The sequence below is a fragment of the Macaca thibetana genome, chromosome 19 (genome assembly GCF_024542745.1).
Source record: "Macaca thibetana thibetana isolate TM-01 chromosome 19, ASM2454274v1, whole genome shotgun sequence".
Taxonomy (NCBI): domain Eukaryota; kingdom Metazoa; phylum Chordata; class Mammalia; order Primates; family Cercopithecidae; genus Macaca; species Macaca thibetana.
Genome location: NC_065596.1, coordinates 27,878,114 through 27,897,371, shown reverse-complemented (window position 1 = coordinate 27,897,371; position 19,258 = coordinate 27,878,114). Strand labels below are relative to the sequence as shown.

At 47.7% G+C, this 19,258-nt stretch overlaps 3 protein-coding genes across 6 annotated transcripts in view; 2 read left to right on the top strand and 1 right to left on the bottom strand.

Annotated features, from left to right (window-relative positions):
* AP2S1 (adaptor related protein complex 2 subunit sigma 1) overlaps window positions 1–19,258 on the top strand; it is a 400,774-nt gene that overhangs the window by 6,457 nt on the left and 375,059 nt on the right. The gene's annotated exons all lie outside the window — the stretch shown is intronic.
* TMEM160 (transmembrane protein 160) overlaps window positions 1–19,258 on the top strand; it is a 204,476-nt gene that overhangs the window by 25,444 nt on the left and 159,774 nt on the right. The window lies entirely within an intron of this gene.
* SAE1 (SUMO1 activating enzyme subunit 1) overlaps window positions 2,946–19,258 on the bottom strand; it is a 549,006-nt gene continuing 532,693 nt past the window's right edge. For 2 of the 4 annotated variants that reach the window (XM_050772314.1, XM_050772316.1), the window contains 3 exons: window positions 13,073–13,217; window positions 9,205–9,274; window positions 2,946–3,981 (listed from right to left, as the gene is read on the bottom strand). In XM_050772314.1, coding sequence (XP_050628271.1) covers window positions 3,889–3,981; window positions 9,205–9,274; window positions 13,073–13,217 — 308 coding nt within the window. In that variant the 3' untranslated portion in view covers window positions 2,946–3,888. Of the gene's footprint in view, window positions 3,982–9,204; window positions 9,275–13,072; window positions 13,218–19,258 lie in introns of those variants that run through there. The other 2 variants (XM_050772315.1, XM_050772318.1) reach the window with 2 other exon arrangements.

The window sequence follows — 19,258 nt, the reverse complement described above, 5'->3', positions numbered from 1 at the left end:
ATTTTGGGTGCTGAGGCAGGTGGATTACTTTAGGTCAGGAATTCAAGACCAGCCAGGGCAACATGGTGAAACCCTGTCTACTAAAAGTACAAAAATTAGCTGGGCATGTTGGCGGGGGCCTGTAATCCCAGCTACTTGGGAGGCTGAGATAGGAGAATCGCTTGAACCCAGGACGCGGAGGTTGCAGTGAGCCAAGATCGCACCATTGCACTCTAGCCTGGGTGACAGAGCAAGACTTGTCTCAAAAAAAAAAACAAAAAAGGATACAGCTAACATGTCCAAAAAGCATCTCATATTTCTCTCCAAAATACAGTTTAGCTGTGAAGTCAGCTGCTACTATTATGTGGCCAACATTGTGCTGACAGGCTGTGCCCTGCAGCGGAGAGGAATCTTCTCTTTATACTTGTATATTGCTTGAATATTTTACAAGCTTAGAAACCAAATCCACCCACCCTTCTGGACCTAGTTGAAGGCCCTCTTTCATGAAGGCCGACATGATGCTTTTCAGTGACTACTGGATCTCAGGGACTTGTGAAGGGAAAGTCCAAAATCTTATTCCCACTGAGCGAACAAGCCGTGCCACTACATGAATCTCTACTGAGTACCCCGCATTATGGCCTTCCCAATCAACGCCATTTCCATCTCTCCCTTGCTTGTGACGTGAGGCTGTTTCCTTATCTCCAGCACAGGCGGAGAACAGCATCTACCCCCATGGGGTTGCTGTGGGGATTCCAACTCAAAGAACAAGGACTCTCAAAAGTACCAGGCAGGTTGCATGGGTATAATGACCGTTAACTGTTATCATTAAACTTGTCACCTGCAACCTAAGCCATCTCTTCCACACCTGTAACGAGCTAATAGAACATATGCCAAGATAACTTTTTTTTTTGAGATAGTCTCGCTCTGTTGCCCAGGCTGGAGTGCAGTGGCGCAGTCTCAGCTCACTGCAACCTCCACCTCCCATCGGGCTCAAGCAATTCTCCTGCCTCAGCCTCCTGAGTAGCTGGATTATAGTCACACACCACCATGCCTAGCTAATTTTTGTATATTTTTTAGTAGAGATGGGGTATCACTGTGTTGGTCAGGCTGGTGTTGAACTCCTGCCCTTGTGATCTGCCTGCCTCGGCCTCCCAAAGTGCTGAGATTTTTTTTCTTTTTTGAGACAGTATCTCGCATTGTCACCTAGGCTTCAGTGCAGTGGCGAAATGCAGGTCGTTTCAGCCTCAAACTCTTGGGCTCAAGTGATCCTCCTGCCCCAGTCTCCCAAGCAGCTGTGACCATAGGCACAAGCCACCATACTCAGCTATTTCTTTTTTTGTGGAGATGGGGTCTTGCTTTGTTTCCCAAGTTAGTCTCGAACTCTTGGGCTGAAATGATTCTCCCACCTCAGCCTCCTACCACGCCTGACCAACTGAAGATTTTTTTTTTTGAGATGGAGGATTGCACTGTCACCTGGGCTGGAGTGCAGTGATGCGATCTCGGCTCATTGTAACCTCCACCTCCCGGGTTCCAGTGATTTTCCTCTCAGCCTCAGCCTCCCCAGTAGCTGAGATTACAGGCACCTGCCACCATGCCTGGTTAATTTTTTTGTATTTTTAGTAGAAATGGGGTTTCACTATGTTGGCCAGGCTGGTCTCGAACTTCTGACCTCATGATCTGCCCATCTCAGCCTCCCAAAATGCTGGATTACAGGTGTGAGCCACCACGCCTGGCCTTTTTTTTTTTTTTTTTTTTGAGACGGAGTCTCGCTCTGTCACCCAGGCTGGAGTGCAGTGGCCGATCTCAGCTCACTGCAAGCTCCGCCTCCCGGGTTCAGGCCATTCTCCCGCCTCAGCCTCCCGAGTAGCTGGGACTACAGGCGCCTGCCACCTCGCCCGGCTAAGTTTTTGTATTTTTAGAAGAGACTGGGTTTCACTGTGTTAGCCAGGATGGTCTCGATCTCCTGACCTCGTGATCCTCCCGTCTCGGCCTCCCAAAGTGCTGGGATTACAGGCTTGAGCCACCGCGCCCGGCCCTTTTTTTTTTTTTTTAATGATGATCAATACAAACATCATGTGGGAGTTTATGAAATTTGTAGAAACTAGGTATTTCTTGCCTGGGGCTGGCAGCTTTCCCCTCGATTCCTGAGGGGTCCTCTGGGTGACTTAGTCTCTGCCATTAGAGGTACAGGGCGGAAAAGTTTGAAGCTTCTGGGGATTCTACAGTTTTGTTTTTATCAATCCAGACCCACCTGCTCCCCCTTGTGACCCAGGCTGCACATTACAGTCAAGAGTGTAATTAGCTCAAAATTTAAAGACCATGTGAAATTCATGCAGCAATGTTAACTGCTGACCCTGACACCACTGATTGCACTAAAGGTGGCCAGACATGGATCCCTTCCGAAATGCAGCCCGACTCACCTCTGGTGGGAGCAGGTGATGCAGGGTTGAGGAACGGAAGCCCTCCTATAGTGGAGACCAGTTTTCTCCCCAACTGACTGCTGTGGGATTGGAATAGGAGAGACTGATTTATTGAAACATCACACAATTTACATAAAGAAGAAACAGGAGCAAGAGTGGGGTGAACTGGAACGTGCTTTGGCTGCATCAAGGCAAACCTGGTCTTCCAATAAAAGCTCTGACCCGTAGCGGCTGTGGGACTTGGGGCATATTAAGCATCACTTTTGACTTCCTTTTATTATTATAATTCTTGTCACTGAAAATAGCCACTATTTAGCTGAATTACCCATTAGACAACTGGAGCCAGAAGCTTCTACACACTCTAGAATGTGAACAATTTAACTCTTGCTGCATCACCCAGAAAAAATGGTGGCAGGAATGGTGAGAGAGAGGAGGAATCTCTGAGTTAAGACTCTCAAGGGAGATTTCTTCAGGTCTGAAAAGGCAACTGGTAGGATCATCCCATTCTCTCTCAGAAGCTTCTGAAGTGGAAGAAAAACAAGCAAATCCTAAAGCAAGTAACTTTATTATCATTCCTTTAAAAAGAACCAAGGAAAATTCACAACATATGTGAAACACAAACAGCTGTGGTTTAGGAGGTAAACAAAGGACCAACACAACCCTGAAATGCAACAGCCTCTGAGTGGCTTGGGCCGCATGTGACTGGGGTTCTGTTAAAAGGGCAGGCTCCTCCCTCCCAGCCCTGAAGCCCCAGGAACCTGCATTGAAAGACAAGCTCTCCTACTAATACTCAAATTGCAGGGTCTTGCCCTAACATCCAAGACTTGGTAACATCTCCTTTCTCCCAACACCCAGCTGGAACTCAACTAATCCTAAATGAAAACTCAAGAACAGCACACCAGATGCCACCTGTTGTTTGTCAGGGTCTCAAACTCCAGAGGAAATGCATTTGCCTGTCATGGTTTTCCTCTCTAAGGGCACCTGTCTGAACTTGGAGCTGTGCTTCCACTGGTGCCTCATGGGGCCTGGGCCTACTCTCAACCTGAAGTCACACTTTTCTCTGTAAGACATCAGGTGGGGAGTAAGTCCAAGAAGGTGGCAAGAGGCTCCCAAGCAACAGAGCATGCTCGTTCCTGGCAGGCATCTCCCACAACGCCCCAGAGGGCTGGCGAGGCTGTGACTGCATAAGGACAGACAAAGGGCAGAGGGGTGCTTGGAAGTGCTCATCACTCAGGGGAGCTGGCAGGCCCGGGATGACAGGCAGCCTGAACAGTGCTGGAACAAAGACAGCCACCCTGCGCCCCTTGTCGAGCAGCTGCTTGTGATGGGAAGCAGCACGTCGGCACCACCTCCTTCGTCGCAGGAAATGTTTTGTACTGGGCCAATGACTTCAGTTTTCCTTGCCTGGAGATGCCTTCTGAAGGAAGGGGACAGGGAATACAGGCGGGAATGCTGCAACTGGCATCTCCGGGGCTGCCAAGTCTTGAGTTCACTTGGGGCCAAGGCACTCTACAATCCCATTCCCCTTCATGCCATCGAAGAAGAAGAAGTTGTTGTGAGGAGGGTCCCGCTGAGACAGGGCCTAGGGAGAAAAATGAAAAGAGGGTTTATCTCAAGTGCTTTAAGAGGAATAGAGGGAAAAAAAATTCTAAAACCAGTCTAGGGCAGTGGTTCTCAACTGGGGTTGATTTAGATCCCAAAGGGCTATTTGGCAATGTCTGGGGACAATTTTGATTGTCCTATCTCTGCTCTGTCCCTTACAAGCTGTGTCCATGAGGAGATTATTTAACCTCCAAACATTACATTCTCTACCTAACATGAGAATAAGAAATGTATTAGCTTGGGTTAAACTATGTATCTCAAAAATTTAAAGCAGGCCAGGGCCAGGCACACTCACACCTGTAATCCCAGCACTTTGGGAGGCCGAGGTGGGAGAATCACTTGAGCCCAGGAATTCAAGACCACCCTGTGCAACATGGTGAGACCCCGTCTACATGAAAACTGAAATAGGTTGGGTGCGGTGGCTCACGCCTGTAATCCCAGCACTCTGGGAGGCTGAAGTGGGCAGATCACCTGAGGTTGGGAGTTCAAGACCACCCTGGCCAACATGGTGAGACTTGTCTCTACTAAAAATGGTGGCGCACTACTTGGGAGGCTGAGGTAGGAGAATCGCTCGAACCCGGGAGGCAGAGGTTGCAGTAAACTGAGATTGCATCACTGCACTCAGCCAGGGCAACAGAGTAAGACTCTGTCTCAAAAAGAAAAGAAAAAGGAAAAGAAAACTGAAATAAATTAGCCAGGTATGATGATGCGTGCCCAAGGTGCCAGCTATTCGGGAGGCTGAGGTGGGAGGATCGCTTGAGCCTGGGAGATTGAGGCTGCAGTGAGCTGTAATAGAGTCACTATACTCCAGCCTGGGTAACAGAGTGAGACCCTGTCTTCAAAAAAAAAAAAACCACACACACACACACAAAACACCTTAAGACTAAAGCAATGACTAACACTGTGTTGTACCACCACTGGGCAACAGCAGAAATAATTATTCATGACTATTCAACTCAGAAAGGTGGCAGTTCTTAGGCTGTGGCCTTGATCACCTAAGGGGACACATTTAATCAAGGAGCACACTGATCCAGAAGGAGGATCTTCCATGAGGACATAAAATCGCTAGGCTTCCAAAGGGGGTCAGGGCTGGGATCCAGAGGGTCTGGACAATGCTATTTAGAATGGTGATTATCTTGTGGGGTTACCAGACAGAGCACTTTAAAAGACAAGAACAGGGCTGGGCTTAATGGCTCACACCTGTAATCCCAGCACTTTGGGAGGCCGAGGCGGGAGAATCACTTGAGCCCAGGAGTTCGAGACCAGCCTGGGCAACATGGCAAAACCCCATATCTACAAAAGACCTGTCTTTTGAGGTAGGGTCAGCCCCTGAAACAACATACTGACTCTCATGAGAAAGGGTTTACAATTGTCCACAAATTTTCAAACAGGTGCTTAATCTGGAAAGGACTGAAATTTCACCACAAGCCACCATTTAAAGAGAAGGACATCACCTAGGCAAGCTGCCAGGGCAGGGTTTAATGGTTCCCAGGAGCACCGTCCCATCATTCATGAGGAAGGTGGCGCTACACATCCTGAACTGCTCCTCCTCAAACTCAACACCAAACCCTTTTCATTTCCTCATCCATAAAATGGGGACAATCACATCTACTATATACAAATAGTGTTATCCAGCCATTTTTCCAGGGAAATTTTATTTATTTAAAAATGTTTTTAATTTTAATTTTTTGAGACAGGATCTTGTTCTGCTGCCCAGGTGGGAGGCACATTCTCGGCTTACTGCAACCTCCATCTCCCCAGCTCCCACACAGACCCTCCTACCACCTCCCAAGTAGCTGGGACTTTTGTAGACATGAGGTCTCCCCATGTTGCCCAAGCTGGTCTTGAACTCCTAGGTTCAAGTAATCCTCCCAAAGTGCTGGAATTACAGGCTTGAGCTACTGCACCCAGTCAAGGGAAAATTTATTCAGCATCTACTTTATGCCAGGTATTTGGCTAGATTAAGGATTCTGAGAAGGTCTCTGTCCACATGGAGCTTGGATCAGAAAGAAGTTTGCTTCTCTGGGCTCACGTATAAAATAGGCAAATAAAAAGCACCTGCCTGCTAGAGCTTTTGGTGAGAATGAAATGTGACCAGGCTTGTAAAGTGCCTAGCATATAGTAAATTCTCAGTAAGCAGGAGCTGCTATTAGTAGAGGCCAGGAGTCCTTTACCAATACTGGGCATGCCACCAATCCAGCCAGGTGGAAGGGTCCAACAGTCCACAGCTGGAACTCTTAGACCCTGAAACCCAAGATACAGGAGATGGTATGTGTTTTACCAGGAGCCTGGGATGGCTGCTGCTTTCACTATCACCTCCTCTTACCATAGACAGGGAGACCTGCCGTGGACGGTGGGGATGGAGAGAAAGGAAAACTGCTATAAAGCTAAGGAAGTAGACATGGATATAAAATAGGGTATCTAGAAGGATATAAGAAAGGAAAGACGCAAAAGATGATTCCAAGGGAGTAGACTTGCGCTTGCCCCCATCTCCTAGTGTAAGCTTTCCATAGTGCTCAGACAGTGTCTCAGGAGAGAAAGGCGAGTCTGAGGCCCTTGGACTGTAGGCCCTGCCTGCCAGCTGGCTGAAGGCTGACCTGTGATAAGTATGAAGGAGTACTGGGGATGAGAGCAGGGTATGGGGTGAACATGGGGCAAAAGGTAAAGTGCTTCCCAAGCAAGATGGGGTAGGAGGAGATTCCAAACACACCCAGCAACCAAGAATGCAGAGTACTCTGGCTATCTGGGATAAACAGAAACAAGATGCTGGGCACCAGCTGTCTCCAGCAGGCAGGAAGGAGGGGGCTGTGTGAGGATGGGGATGTGAGAAGCTACCACCAACAATGGGGTCAAGGCTACCTGCCCCAACCTTCAGTCTCCATCCCACATGAAAAATTTAGGGGGAGCCCCTCAACGGGATGTACAGAAGTGAGGCTGATGGTGCGAGGGCAGCTGCCCAGGGGTCCATGCAGTCTCTACATGATGGTGCCGTTGAAGGCAACACCTGACACATGACTGCCACGTGGTGAAGAGGACAGGCTCAGCAACCAGAGTGCCTGGGCCCAAATCCTGGCACCACACTAGCCTGGGCAAGCAACTTCTTTCCTGCACTTTAGTTCCTCTTTTATAAACCAGGGATCACAGGAGTTCCTACCTCATAGGGCCAGTGGGAGATGAAATGAGTACCCACGTAAAAAACACTGTCTTTGTGTGGCAGACAGTGGGCTTTCAGTAAGTCTTGTCTATTATTATTGGTGGTGTCATCACTTTAGGCTACAAAAATATGTACATTCCCATTCACCACTTAGAACGTTCCCATTGCTGCACTCTTTCCTGCAGTTTGTCTACAGGGAGCCTCAGAATACTGCTCAAATAGTTCTCTGGGTGGCCATTACCCTCTTCTCAGATTGGGCATATAAACTGTAATTTTCACATCACTCTGGGTTACGTATAAAACTGAGCAAGGAAAGAGGTATGGCCATTGCACACTTTTCTTCCCCCTTCAAATATCTCCTCAGTGCCCATCATAGAAGAAAGTTAGATTGATCAAAGGAAGAATTTAGACCAGAGAGAAGGATCAGAAAAGAATAGACCAAAAAAAAAAAAAAAAAGCCATAGGAAAATGGTGTGACTAACAAATCAAATGTCTCCAGAATTTACAGACCCCACGACAAAGTGTTAAGGGCTGGGTCTCCAAATTGTCCTCCTAAGTTCAAACTTGACATGTACATGGACATGGCCAATTATTTAACCAGGCATGACTCTGCTCCACAAGAAAGAAGGAAAAAGCCTCACTGGAGTCCACTAAGGCAGCCAAGAACCTGCAGAAGGCAAACTTAACATCTTTGGGCAACTAGGAAAGTCCGCAAAGAATGTACAATATGTTTGGGGGTATGGGATAGTTTTAGCACCCAAATGTTCCAGAAGACCCTCAAAAGGCTGTGCTAGTTACTGGCTATGTGACCCTGTAGGAAATGCTTCCCTTCTGAGAGAGACACTAACACCTACCTAACAGGGTCACGGGTCATCCTGTACAGAGCCTTGAGGGGCTCCTGGTGTGTTCATGGGGACACAGACATCGATTTCTCTGCAAATACCTACAGTGTGTGGGTTAAAAAGAGGGAGGCTTGGCCAGGTGTGGTGGCTCACACCTGTATTCCCAGCACTTTGGGAGGCCAAGGTGGGCGGATCACGAGGTCAGGAGATCGAGACCATCCTGGCTAACACAGTGAAACCCCATCTCTACTAAAAATACAAAAAATGAGCTGGGGGTGGTGGCGGGCACCTGTAGTCCCAGCTACTCAGGAGGCTAAGGCAGGAGAATGGCATGAACCCAGGAAGCAGAGCTTGCAGTGAGCTGAGATCGTGCCACTTCACTCCAGCCTGGGAGACAGAGCGAGACTCTGTCTCAAAAAAAAAAAAAAAAAAAAAAAAAAAAAGGGAGGGCTTTGATGCCATGGTGATGAATGGAGATAAACTGTACAGAGGTTAAGAGCACAGGTTCGACTGGGCACGGTGGCTCAAGCCGGTAATCCCAGCACTTTGGGAGGCTGAGGCAGGCGGCTCACGAGGTCAGGAGATCGAGACCATCCTGGCTAACACGGTGAAACCCCGTCTCTACTAAAAAAATACAAAAAACTAGCCGGGTGTGGTGGTGGATGCCTGTAGTCCCAGCTACTCGGGAGGCTGAGGCAGGAGAATGGCGTAAACCCGGGAGGCGGAGCTTGCAGTGAGCTGAGATCCGGCCACTGCACTCCAGCCTGGGCAACAGAGCAAGACTCCGTTTCCAAAAAAAAAAAAAAAAAAAAAAGCACAGGTTCTGGAGCCCCTTTCATGGGCCCCAGTGTCTTCCTCTTAAATGGGGATCATGATAGTACTCACTATAAGAGCCATGAGAAGCAGAATCCCCGACCAAAACAACAGGCACTGGATAACTAACACAGTTAGGGGAGAGCAGATCACACCTTCGAGGCACTATGGCCAACTGTGCGCTGAGCACAGAGCTGGCACTCCAAGGTCATTTGCTGAACGGCCACCTGGATGGGCCAGAGAAAATGGGATGAGGTGGAAATGGGTAGGGCATGAAACAAAGATGAATGGGGTAAGAGAAAGCAGGCAGCTGTCTAAGACAGTTTCCATTCTCTCTGTCAGCACATATACAAAGTCATGGTTAACTATTTTCTGCTCCATAGTGATGTTTTACCTTCACAATTTCCTGTGCCAAAATCCCTCCAACCACCGCACACACTGGGGCCATCTCGGAGAAGCAGTAACTAAAAGAGAAGGAAGACAAGGAAAATGGAGCACTGGGAACAGAACTGTGACCATGACATCTGGAGAATAAAAACAACTCTCCTGAATAAAAACAACTTGTAGCAGGAGGGCCAGATTCAGACAGCAGTGTTAATGCTGGCATCTAGGCATGAAAACGAAATCTGAGCCAGGGGTTCATAAGTGGTTGGAAAAGACCTTTGAACTTTGGCAACCAGAAATTCTTTCACAATACTTTTATTTTTACCTTTATAAGTTAAAGGAAAGACTATATCTGTGCTTCCTATATCTGTCCTAGAGATATCAGATGTTTCAGCGCCCTGGTCACATTCTCGCAATTCTCTTCTTACCCATAATGGGCAGTGGGTTCTATATGCTATTCCCAGACAAATGTCAGGGAGCAGGCCTGTGTTAACATGTAGGAGGCAAGGGAAATTTGAGGCCTGAAATTAAAGTATGAGGGCAGAAAGAGTCTTCACAACCCACATAGAAACCAGCCCTTCTGGGCCAGGATGGGGCATCCAGAGGACAAATTTTAGATGACACAGTCACCTGCCCCTCCAAGTCACCCATCCTAGTGAGCAAATCACTTTATTCCACCACTTCCCCAAAGGAAGTGTGCTCTGCCAGCTCCTACTCCTGAACACAATGGCGTGTGCTCACCAAGCAAACTGGAACACAGACAAGTGAAAGGGAAAGCCTCCCTACAGAACACTACCTCCAGTCTCCCCAGTTTGGTGGACATCCTTCTAGACATTTTTTTTTGGAGACAGAGTCTCGCTCTGTCACGCAGGCTGGAGTGGCAATGGTGCAATCTCAGCTCACTGCAAGCACCGCCTCCCGGGTTCATGCCACTCTCCAGACAGCCTCCCGAGTAGCTGGGACTACAGGCGCCTGCTACCACACCCGGCTAATTTTTTTATTTTTAGTAGAGACGGGGTTTCACCATGTTGGCCAGGCTGGTCTCGATCTCTTGACCTCATGATCCGCCTGCCTCAGCCTCCCAAAGTGCTGGGATGACAGGTGTGAGCCACCACACCCAGCCCCTTCTAGACGTTTTAAAAAGTGCACAATCTAAATGGATATAATTAGGCCAGGCTTGGTGGCTGATGCCTGTAATCCCAGCACTTTGGGAGGTCGAGGCAGGTGGATCACAAGGTCAAGAGATCGAGACCATCCTGGCCCACATGGTGAAACCCCGTCTCTAATAAAAATACAAAAATTATGTTGACGTGGTGGGGTGTGCCTGTAGTCCCAGCTACTCAGGAGGTTGAGGCAGGGGAATCGCTTGAACCTGGGAGGCATAGGTTGCAGTGAGCTGAGATTGCACAACTACACTCCAGCCTGGTGACAGAGCAAGACTGTCTCAAAAAATAAATAAATAGGTATTAAAACCCAAATATTATCAACTATTACTTGTTCTGTTCTATAACCTATTGAGGGACATTTAAGCTGTTCAACACTGTAATCATACGTCTCGACAAAGACACAGGTGTTGAAATAATTCCTTAAGGCAAATTTCTAAATATGTGTGTGTATATGTATGTGTGTGTGTATATATATATATAGACTACAAGCACCAGTCATCAATACCCAGTTAATTTTTCTATTTTTTGTAGAGACAGGGTTTCACCACATCGTCAAGGTTGGCCTCAAACTCCTAAGCTCAAAGCAATCTGCCAGCCTCAGCCTCCCAAAATGCTGGGATTATAGGTTTGAGCCACTGCACCAGGACAATCATGGCTTATTGGGTCAGGGAACCGCAGGTGCTTCAAAGACCACTGCTGGCCCTAAATGGAGTGGGGTTTGCTGTTGCCTACCTGAAGTTCCCAGCAGGAAGGGAAGAAAGGAGGGACTAGGGACTCTGGCAGACCTTACTGTTGATAAGAAATCAAGGTAGCATGTTATTGCTAGAGCAAGCACTGTGATGATACCTGGGGTGGGATGTGGGTTGGCTACTTACTACCTGATGCCTAGTACATAATAGCTGCTCAGTAAACTGTAGCCATCATTACTGCTACAAGCTGGAGGCACTGCAAAGCCGAGTTTAGGAAGCCCCTCAAGACATGGAAAGGGAATTAGGGGCCGGGCGCGGTGGCTCAAGCCTGTAATCCCAGCACTTTGGGAGGCCGAGGCGGGCGGATCACAAGGTCAGGAGATCGAGACCACAGTGAAACCCCGTCTCTACTAAAAAATACAAAAAATTAGCCGGGCGCGGTGGCGGGCGCCTGTAGTCCCAGCTACTCAGGAGGCTGAGGCAGGAGAATGGCGGGAACCCGGGAGGCGGAGCTTGCAGTGAGCCGAGATCGCGCCACTGCACTCCAGCCTGGGCAACAGCGTGAGACTCCGTCTCAAAAAAAAAAAAAAAAAAAAAAGGAAAGGGAATTAGGGTGAATGCATGATCCCAGAGCTCCTTGAAGGAGATTATGGATGGAGCGTGTGGTGGCTCACGCCTGTAATCTCAGCACTTTGGGACACCAAGGTGGGCGGATCATCTGAGGTCAGGAGTTCGAGACCTGCATGGCCAACATGGAAAACCCCATCTCTACTAAAAATACAAAAAAAATTAGCTGGGCATGGTGGCGGGCACCTGTAATCCCAGCTACTCAAAAGACTGAGTCAGGAAAATTGCTTGGATCTGAGAGGCAGAGGTTGCAGTGAGCCGAGATTGTGTCATTGCACGCCAGCCTGGGCGATAAGAGTCAAACTGTCTCGAAGAAAAAAAAAAAAAAAAAAAAAAAAAAAAAAGGAGATTGTGACCTAGTCACCATCTGGTCTTCTCCAATCAAATCCTAAGCCTGTTTATGAGAGCAAAGAGGTGGTCACATAAGGTGAAAGCATGCAGTGTCCAAGTAAGAGGATGCTGGGAACATGGGTGGTTGTGCTGCTGGGGGTATAAATTGATAGGATACCAATGGGGGCAAAGTGGCAATGCCGACCAAATGATAAATTACATCCTTCTGACCCATCAACTCCCTTCCTCCTAATTATCCTGCAGTTATACCTGCACACGTACAACACAAGGTCACACACTACAGTGTTACACAGTTAGAAAAGCCTGTAATCTTTGCCACGGGCCAGGCACGGTGGCTCACGCCTGTAATCCCAGCACTTTGGAGGCCGAGGCGGGCAGATCACGAGGTCAGGAGATCGAGACCATCCTGGCTAACATGGTGAAACCCCGTCTCTACTAAAAATACAAAATATTAGCCGGGTGTGGTGGCGGGCTCCTGTAGTCCCAGCCACTCGGGAGGCTGAGACAGGAGAACGGTGTGAACCCGGGAGGCAGAGCTTGCAGTGAACGGAGATTGCGCCACTGTACTCCAGCCTGGGCGACAGAGTAAGACTCTGTCTCAAAACAAAACAAAACAGAAAAGCCAAAACACAACTTGAGTGAGCAGGCAACTGGTTTAATAAACTCCATCGCTTCACACACTGGAATACTGAGGAGCTGTGGAAAGGAGGGAGCAAACTATATACTGATCTGGAGATGTCATCAAGAAATAACAAGATCACGTAAAGTGAAAAAAGGTAGAGAATAGTGTTTACAGATCTTATATTGCCTTGAATTTTGAACGTGCATATAAGATACTTATTGTAAAAATCAGAATCTGCCCCCTCTTTATTTTTTATATATTGCTATTCTAGTGAAGAGGCAGAAGTCGACAGGAGCTAGCAGAATGTGGCAGGGGGCTCTCTGCAGGGCTTTGGGTCTAATAAAAGAGCTCCTCAAATTAAGGCAAATCCTGAAAACAAACTTCATCTGTCCAGACTAAACAGTGATAAATACTGAGACCAACCTGACAAAGTCCTCAGGAAGCAGGTCAGGACTAATACCCAGTGAGTCAAGCACATCATTTCGTATCTGGAGCAACAACTCGGAATCTTCCTCATATGTATCAGAACTGGGATCTCTTCCTTTATCTGTACGGAACTTTAGGAGCACTGGGAAAAAGAAAAAGAAGGCAGGTTATAAAGTCGCTTTTTTTTTTTTTTTTTTTTTGAGATGGAGGCTCACACTGTCGCCCAGGCTGGAGTGCAATAGCATGATCTTGGCTCACTGCAACCTCTGCCTCCCGGGTTCAAGCGATTCTTCTGCCTCAGCCTCCTGAGTAGCTGGGACTACAGGCACATACCACCATGCCCCGCTAATTTTTGTATATTTAGCAGAGATGGGGTTTCACCATGTTGGTCAGGCTGGTCTCAAACTCCTGACCTCGTGATCTGCCCGCCTCAGCCTCCCAAAGTGCTGGGATTATAGGCGTAAGCCACTGCACCTGGCCACCTTTTTTATTTATTCAACAAACATAGTCAGAGAGGCAATCCAACAATTGTAAACGCAATTTACCTTACTGTGAAAAGTGCTGTGATAGTATAATAGGGGGTCTGACACCCTCTGTAGAGTGGTATTAGGAAGGCTTCCCTGAGGAAACAACAATTCAATGATGTATGAGTTTGAAAGGGGCAGAAAGCAGTGGAAGCTTCCAGTAGAGGAAAAAGGCTCTATTAACACCTGGAAGAGCCAGGTGCGGTGGCTCATAGCTGTAATCCCAGCACTCTGGGAGGCTGAGGCAGGTGGATCACGAGGTCAGGAGTTCGAGACCAGCCTGGTCAACATAGTGAAACCCCATCTCTACTAAAAATACAAAAATTAGCCAGGCGTGGTGGCACAGACCTGTACTCCCAGCTACTCGGGAGACTGAGGCAAGAGAATCACTTGAACCCAGGAGGCAGAAGTTGCTGTGAACCAAGATTGTGCCACTGCACTCCAGCCGGGTGAGAGTAAGACTCTGTCTCAAAAAAGTAAAATTAAAAAAAAATTAAAAGTAAAAATTAAAAAAATTAGGAAGGCTTCCCTGAGGAAACAACAATTCAATGATGTATGAGTTTGAAAGGGGCAGAAAGCAGTGGAAGCTTCCAGTAGAGGAAAAAGGCTCTATTAACACCTGGAAGAGCCAGGTGCGGTGGCTCACGCCTGTAATCCCAGCACTTTGGGAGGCCGAGGTGGGAGGATTACCTGAGATCAGGAGTTCAAGACCAGCCTAGTCAACATGGTGAAACCCTGTCTCTACCAAAAATACAAAAATTAGCCAGGCACCTGTAATCCCAGCTACTTGGGAGGCTGAGGCAGGAGAATCGCTGGAACCCAGGAGGCAGAGGTTGCAGTGAGCCGAGATCGTGCCACTGCACTCCAGCCTGAGCAACAGAGTGAGACTCCATCTCAAACAAAAAAAGGCCCAGAAGAGGCCGAGTGTGGTGGCACACATCTGCAATCCCAACACTTTGGGGGGCCGAGGCGTGAGGATCGCTTGAGCCCAGGAGTTTGAGACCACCCTGGGCAACATAGTGAGACCTCACTGCTACTAAAAAAAAAAAAAAAAAAAAAAAAAAAAAAATTTAGCCAGGTATGGTGGTGCCTGTAGTCCCAGTTACTCAGGAGGCCAAGGCAGAAGATCACTTGAGCCCAGAAGGTCAAGGCTGTATGAGCAGAGATCTCATCACTGCACTCCAGCCTGGGTGACAGAATGAGACCCTATCAAAAAAAAAAAAAAGAAAGAAAAAAAGGAAAAGAAAAGGAAAAAGGGAAGGGAGAAGGGAAGGGGAAGGGGAAAGGAAAGGGGAAAGGAAAGGGAAAGGGGAAGGGGAAGAGAGAAAGGGGAAGGGGAAGGGAAAGGGGAAGGGAAAGGGGAAGGGACCCAGAAGAGAGATGATAAGGAGTGGGAGGTATGCATTCTAGGCAGGACCAGTTCAAAGGCTGCTTTAGCCAGAAAGGCCAGACAAATACTTAGACCCATCAAACAGGCACAAACAAAACCTCCTTTACTATGAAAACTACCTCAATCCCCATAAACGGATGTTTAATTTTGGTTGTGAACCAGAGGAAAGGTTCAGATGATGGCTGTGAGTCAGAACTATTGTGTAGGAAGACCCCAGTAAGGCTAGAACTTTTATCCCAAACAAAGACAAATAGGAGCAAAAGACTGATTAGGCTGGGTGCAGTGGCTCATGCCTGTAATTCAAGCATTTTGGGAGGCCGAGGCAGGTGGATCTTCTGAGGTCAAGAGTTTGAGACCAGCCTGGTCAACATGGTGAAACCCTGTGTCTACTAAAAATACAACAAATTAGCCAGGCGTGGTGGCAGGCACCTGTAATCTCAGCTACTCAGGAGGCTGAGGCAGGAGAACCACTTGAACCCAGGAGGCAGAGGTTGTAGTGAGCCAAGATCACGCCACTGCACTCCAGCCTGAGCGACAGAGTAAGATCTCATCTCAGAAAAAAAAAAAAAAAAAAAAAAAAAAACTGGCCAGGTATGGTGGCTCACGTCTGCAATCCCAGCACTTTCGGAGGCTGAGGAGGGCAGATCATGAGGTCAGAGGTTCGAGACGAGCCTGGCCAACATGGTGAAATACTGTCTCTACTAAAAAAATACATAAATTAGCCGGGCATGGTGGCGCACACCTATAGTCCCAGGTACTTGGGAGGCTGAGGCAGTAAAATCACTTGAACCTGGGAGGAGGTTGCAATGAGCCGAGATCGTGCCACTGCACTCTGTCTGTGTGATAGAGCAAAACTCCATCTCAAAAAAAAAAAAAAAAAAAAAAAGACAAAAAAAGACTGATTAACATACCAACACCTTCTAACTGCCCACTACACCTTGTCCACAGGTAACGTGCCTGTGGGTGGGCAGGCATTCTTTCTCCCTACATGCTGCCCAAGGAAAGGGCACAGCCAGTCTCAAGCCTTATCTCTAAAGACAATACTCCTTCTCCCACATCACACAGGATATTTCAGAACAGACATAGAGACATGGATCAGCTTCTAGGCCCACGCCCTGAGTGCGCTGGGACCATATTTCACACCTGGAGACGGGGCTTTACAGTTTGCCAGTTCTTTCATTGATGTCCCTTCCGTATATGTTGACTGAAAAAGTAGACTTACTCAGCAAATTATACTCTCTACCAGGACAAGGGGTTCCTACATAAAAGTTAAGGTAAATTGAAAACTACCAGGAGTTGCTGTGAGGCTCTTTAAAAATGCAAGTATTTGGGCCAGGCACGGTGGCTCACACCTGTAATCCCAGCACTTTGGGAGGCCGAGACAGGCAGATCACGAGGTCGGAGATTGAGACCATCCTAGCTAACACGGTGAAACCCCGTCTCTACTGAAAACACAAAAAAATTAGCCGGGCGTGGTGGCGGGCGCCTATAGTCCCAGCTACTCGGGAGGCTGAGGCAGGAGAATGGTGTGAACCCAGAAGGCGGAGCTTGCAGTGAGCCGAGATCAACTGGGTGACAGAGCGAGACGCTGTCTCAAAAAAAATAAAAATAAAAAATAAAAAAAGCAAGTATTTGGTACCCACCCCAGACTGAAGCAGCAGAGTCACACTTTTTAAAGACCAAATAGTTTTGATAATGAGCAGCCTATGTTGAGGACCATTCTCTAAGTAGAAGTCACTCCACCAGCCTGGCCGAACATTTACTTTGTGCCAGAGAGACCTGGGTGCTAAAGGTCCAATGTCGAGTGAGTGAATCTTGGTCTCTGCAACTGTGAAGGCAATGGGTGGGAGAACAACTGAGGAGGACAGAGTTTTAGAAGCTACAACAGGTGGCTCCACTGAAGCCTGGGAGAAGTTCAGAAATGGGTTATAAAGTGTTCCAAGAAGACCTCAAATCACAGATGCCCAGGTTAAAAAAAAAAGACACACCCTGCTTCTGCACTATGCTTTTCTCAGTGCCAATGTCAAAGGCCCCTGGCCTGTATTTCTCTGGTAACTTTCAGGTGTCCAGTATAGATGGGGCTCTGCACATCAGAGCAGAAGTAATTTCTTTTTTTCTTTTTTATTTTTGAGACAGTCTCATTGTCTGTTGCACTCCAGTCTGTTGCCCAGACTGGAGTGCAATGGCACGATCTCGGATCACTGCAACCTCTGCCTCCCAGGTTCAAGCCATTCTCCTGCCTCAACCTCCCGATTAGCTGGGATTACAGATGCCTGCAGCCCCACCCAGCTAATTTTTTGTATTTTTGGTAGAGACGGGGTTTCACTAAAAATACATAAATTCCTGGTCTCAAACTCCTGACCTCAGGTGATCCTCCTGCCTTGGCCTCCCAAAGTGCTGGAACTACAGGCACGAGCCACTGCACCCGGCTGGTAATTTCTTTTAAAAAAAAGGAAAGAAGCCAGGCGCGGTGGCTCACGCTTGTAATCCCAGCACTTTGGGAGGCCGAGGCGGGCGGATCACAAGGTCAGGAGATCAAGACCATCCTGGACAACATGGTGAAATGCCGTCTCTACTAAAAATACAAAAAAAAAAAAAAAAAAAAAAAAAAAAAAAATTAGCCGGGTGTGGTGGTGGATGCCTGTAGTCCCAGCTACTCGGGAGGCTGAGGCAGGAGAATGGCGTGAATCCAGGAGGCGGAGCTTGCAGTGAGCCAAGATTGCACCACTGCACTTCATCCTGGGAAAGAAAAGAAAAAAGCTCCAGAAAACCCATGGACTCTGAATACTGTTTGCTTTCTGAGAATGTTACTCTCTTCTCTTTTTCAAGAACACAGCTTCTGCAACCCTCAATGCTACCTCAACACTTGGTAGCCAACTGAAAGCTATGACAATTGGCCAGGCACAGTGGCTCATGCCTGTAATCCCAGCACTTCGGGAGGCTGAGGCAGGTGGATCACCTGAGGTCAGGAGTTCAAGACCAGCCTGGCCAACATGGTGAAACCCCATCTCTACTAAAAATACCAAAACAATTAGCCGGGCATGGTGGCGGGTGCCTGAAATCTATTACTCGGGAGGCTGAGGCAGGAGAATCTCTCGAACCCAGGAGGTGGAGGTTGCAGTGAGCCGATATTGTGCCACTGCCTGAGCGACAAGAGCGAAACTCTGTCTCAAAAAAAAGCTGTAAGGCTGTGACCATCTGGATGCCAGAGAGCACTGATCTGCTACCACCCAAGACTTCTAATTTTGTAGATGTGCTGCTGGTACTCCGATTGTAGTAAATAAACAAATGCAACTGAGTAACCATTTGGGGGCAGGGTAGAGAAATGACTGCAGAAGTGGAAAGTACTGCCTGTTTGGACCAAGCCTCTTTTCCAAAAATGTCCCATAAAATAAAGGAGGCCAAGGCGGGTGGATCACAAAGTCAGGAGTTCAAGACCAGCCTAGCCAAGATGGTAAAACCCTATCTCTATTAAAAATACAAAAATTAGCTGGGTGTGGTAGCAGGCGCTTGTAATCCCAGCTACTGGGGAGGCTGAGGCAAGAGAATCGCTTGAACCTAGGTGGCAGAGGTTATGGTGAGCCGATATCGTGCCACTGCACTCCAACCTGGGTGACGGAGTGAGACTCTGTCTCAAAAAAAAAAAAAAAAAAAAAAAAAAAGAACAAACAAAAAAAAACCAAATTAAGTAAATAAATGAATAAAAATAAAGAATCCAGCCATCTGTTAGTATAGCCAAAGCAGAGGATATTACATCAAACGTCGAATGCTAGTCCTGTCAATCACTCCTGAGAGAACAGGGCAACAAGACCCAGAATGGGTATCAACACTGCCTGAGCAGATGGAGGCGATGCTGAGCACGGGCTGCTCATAGGGCATAGTCTGAGGCCCTGCAGCAGTCACGTGGCAACTGAGGCTGCCTGCTTTCCAGGTGCAAGGTGGTGGACAGTGGCAGGAGTCCTGTGCTAGATGGCTCTTCTTATTTCTGTGTCACTGGGACAGAAGCATCAACTGTCACATGTGACCAACAAGAGGTGATTTTTTTTCAGCTGTTACCACAAAGCTTTTCATCTTTTGGTTTGAAAACATAGCTGTGGGAGTACCAAAGCCCAAAGCGTTATAGTGCCTACTATGTGCCAGACACCATACTAAACATTTCACATGCATTAGCACTCATGGAATCTTCACAATAACCTGGGGTAATTATTATCACCCTTCCTACTGGTTTTTATTGTTGTTGTTGTTGTTTTGAGACAGAGTCTCGCTCTG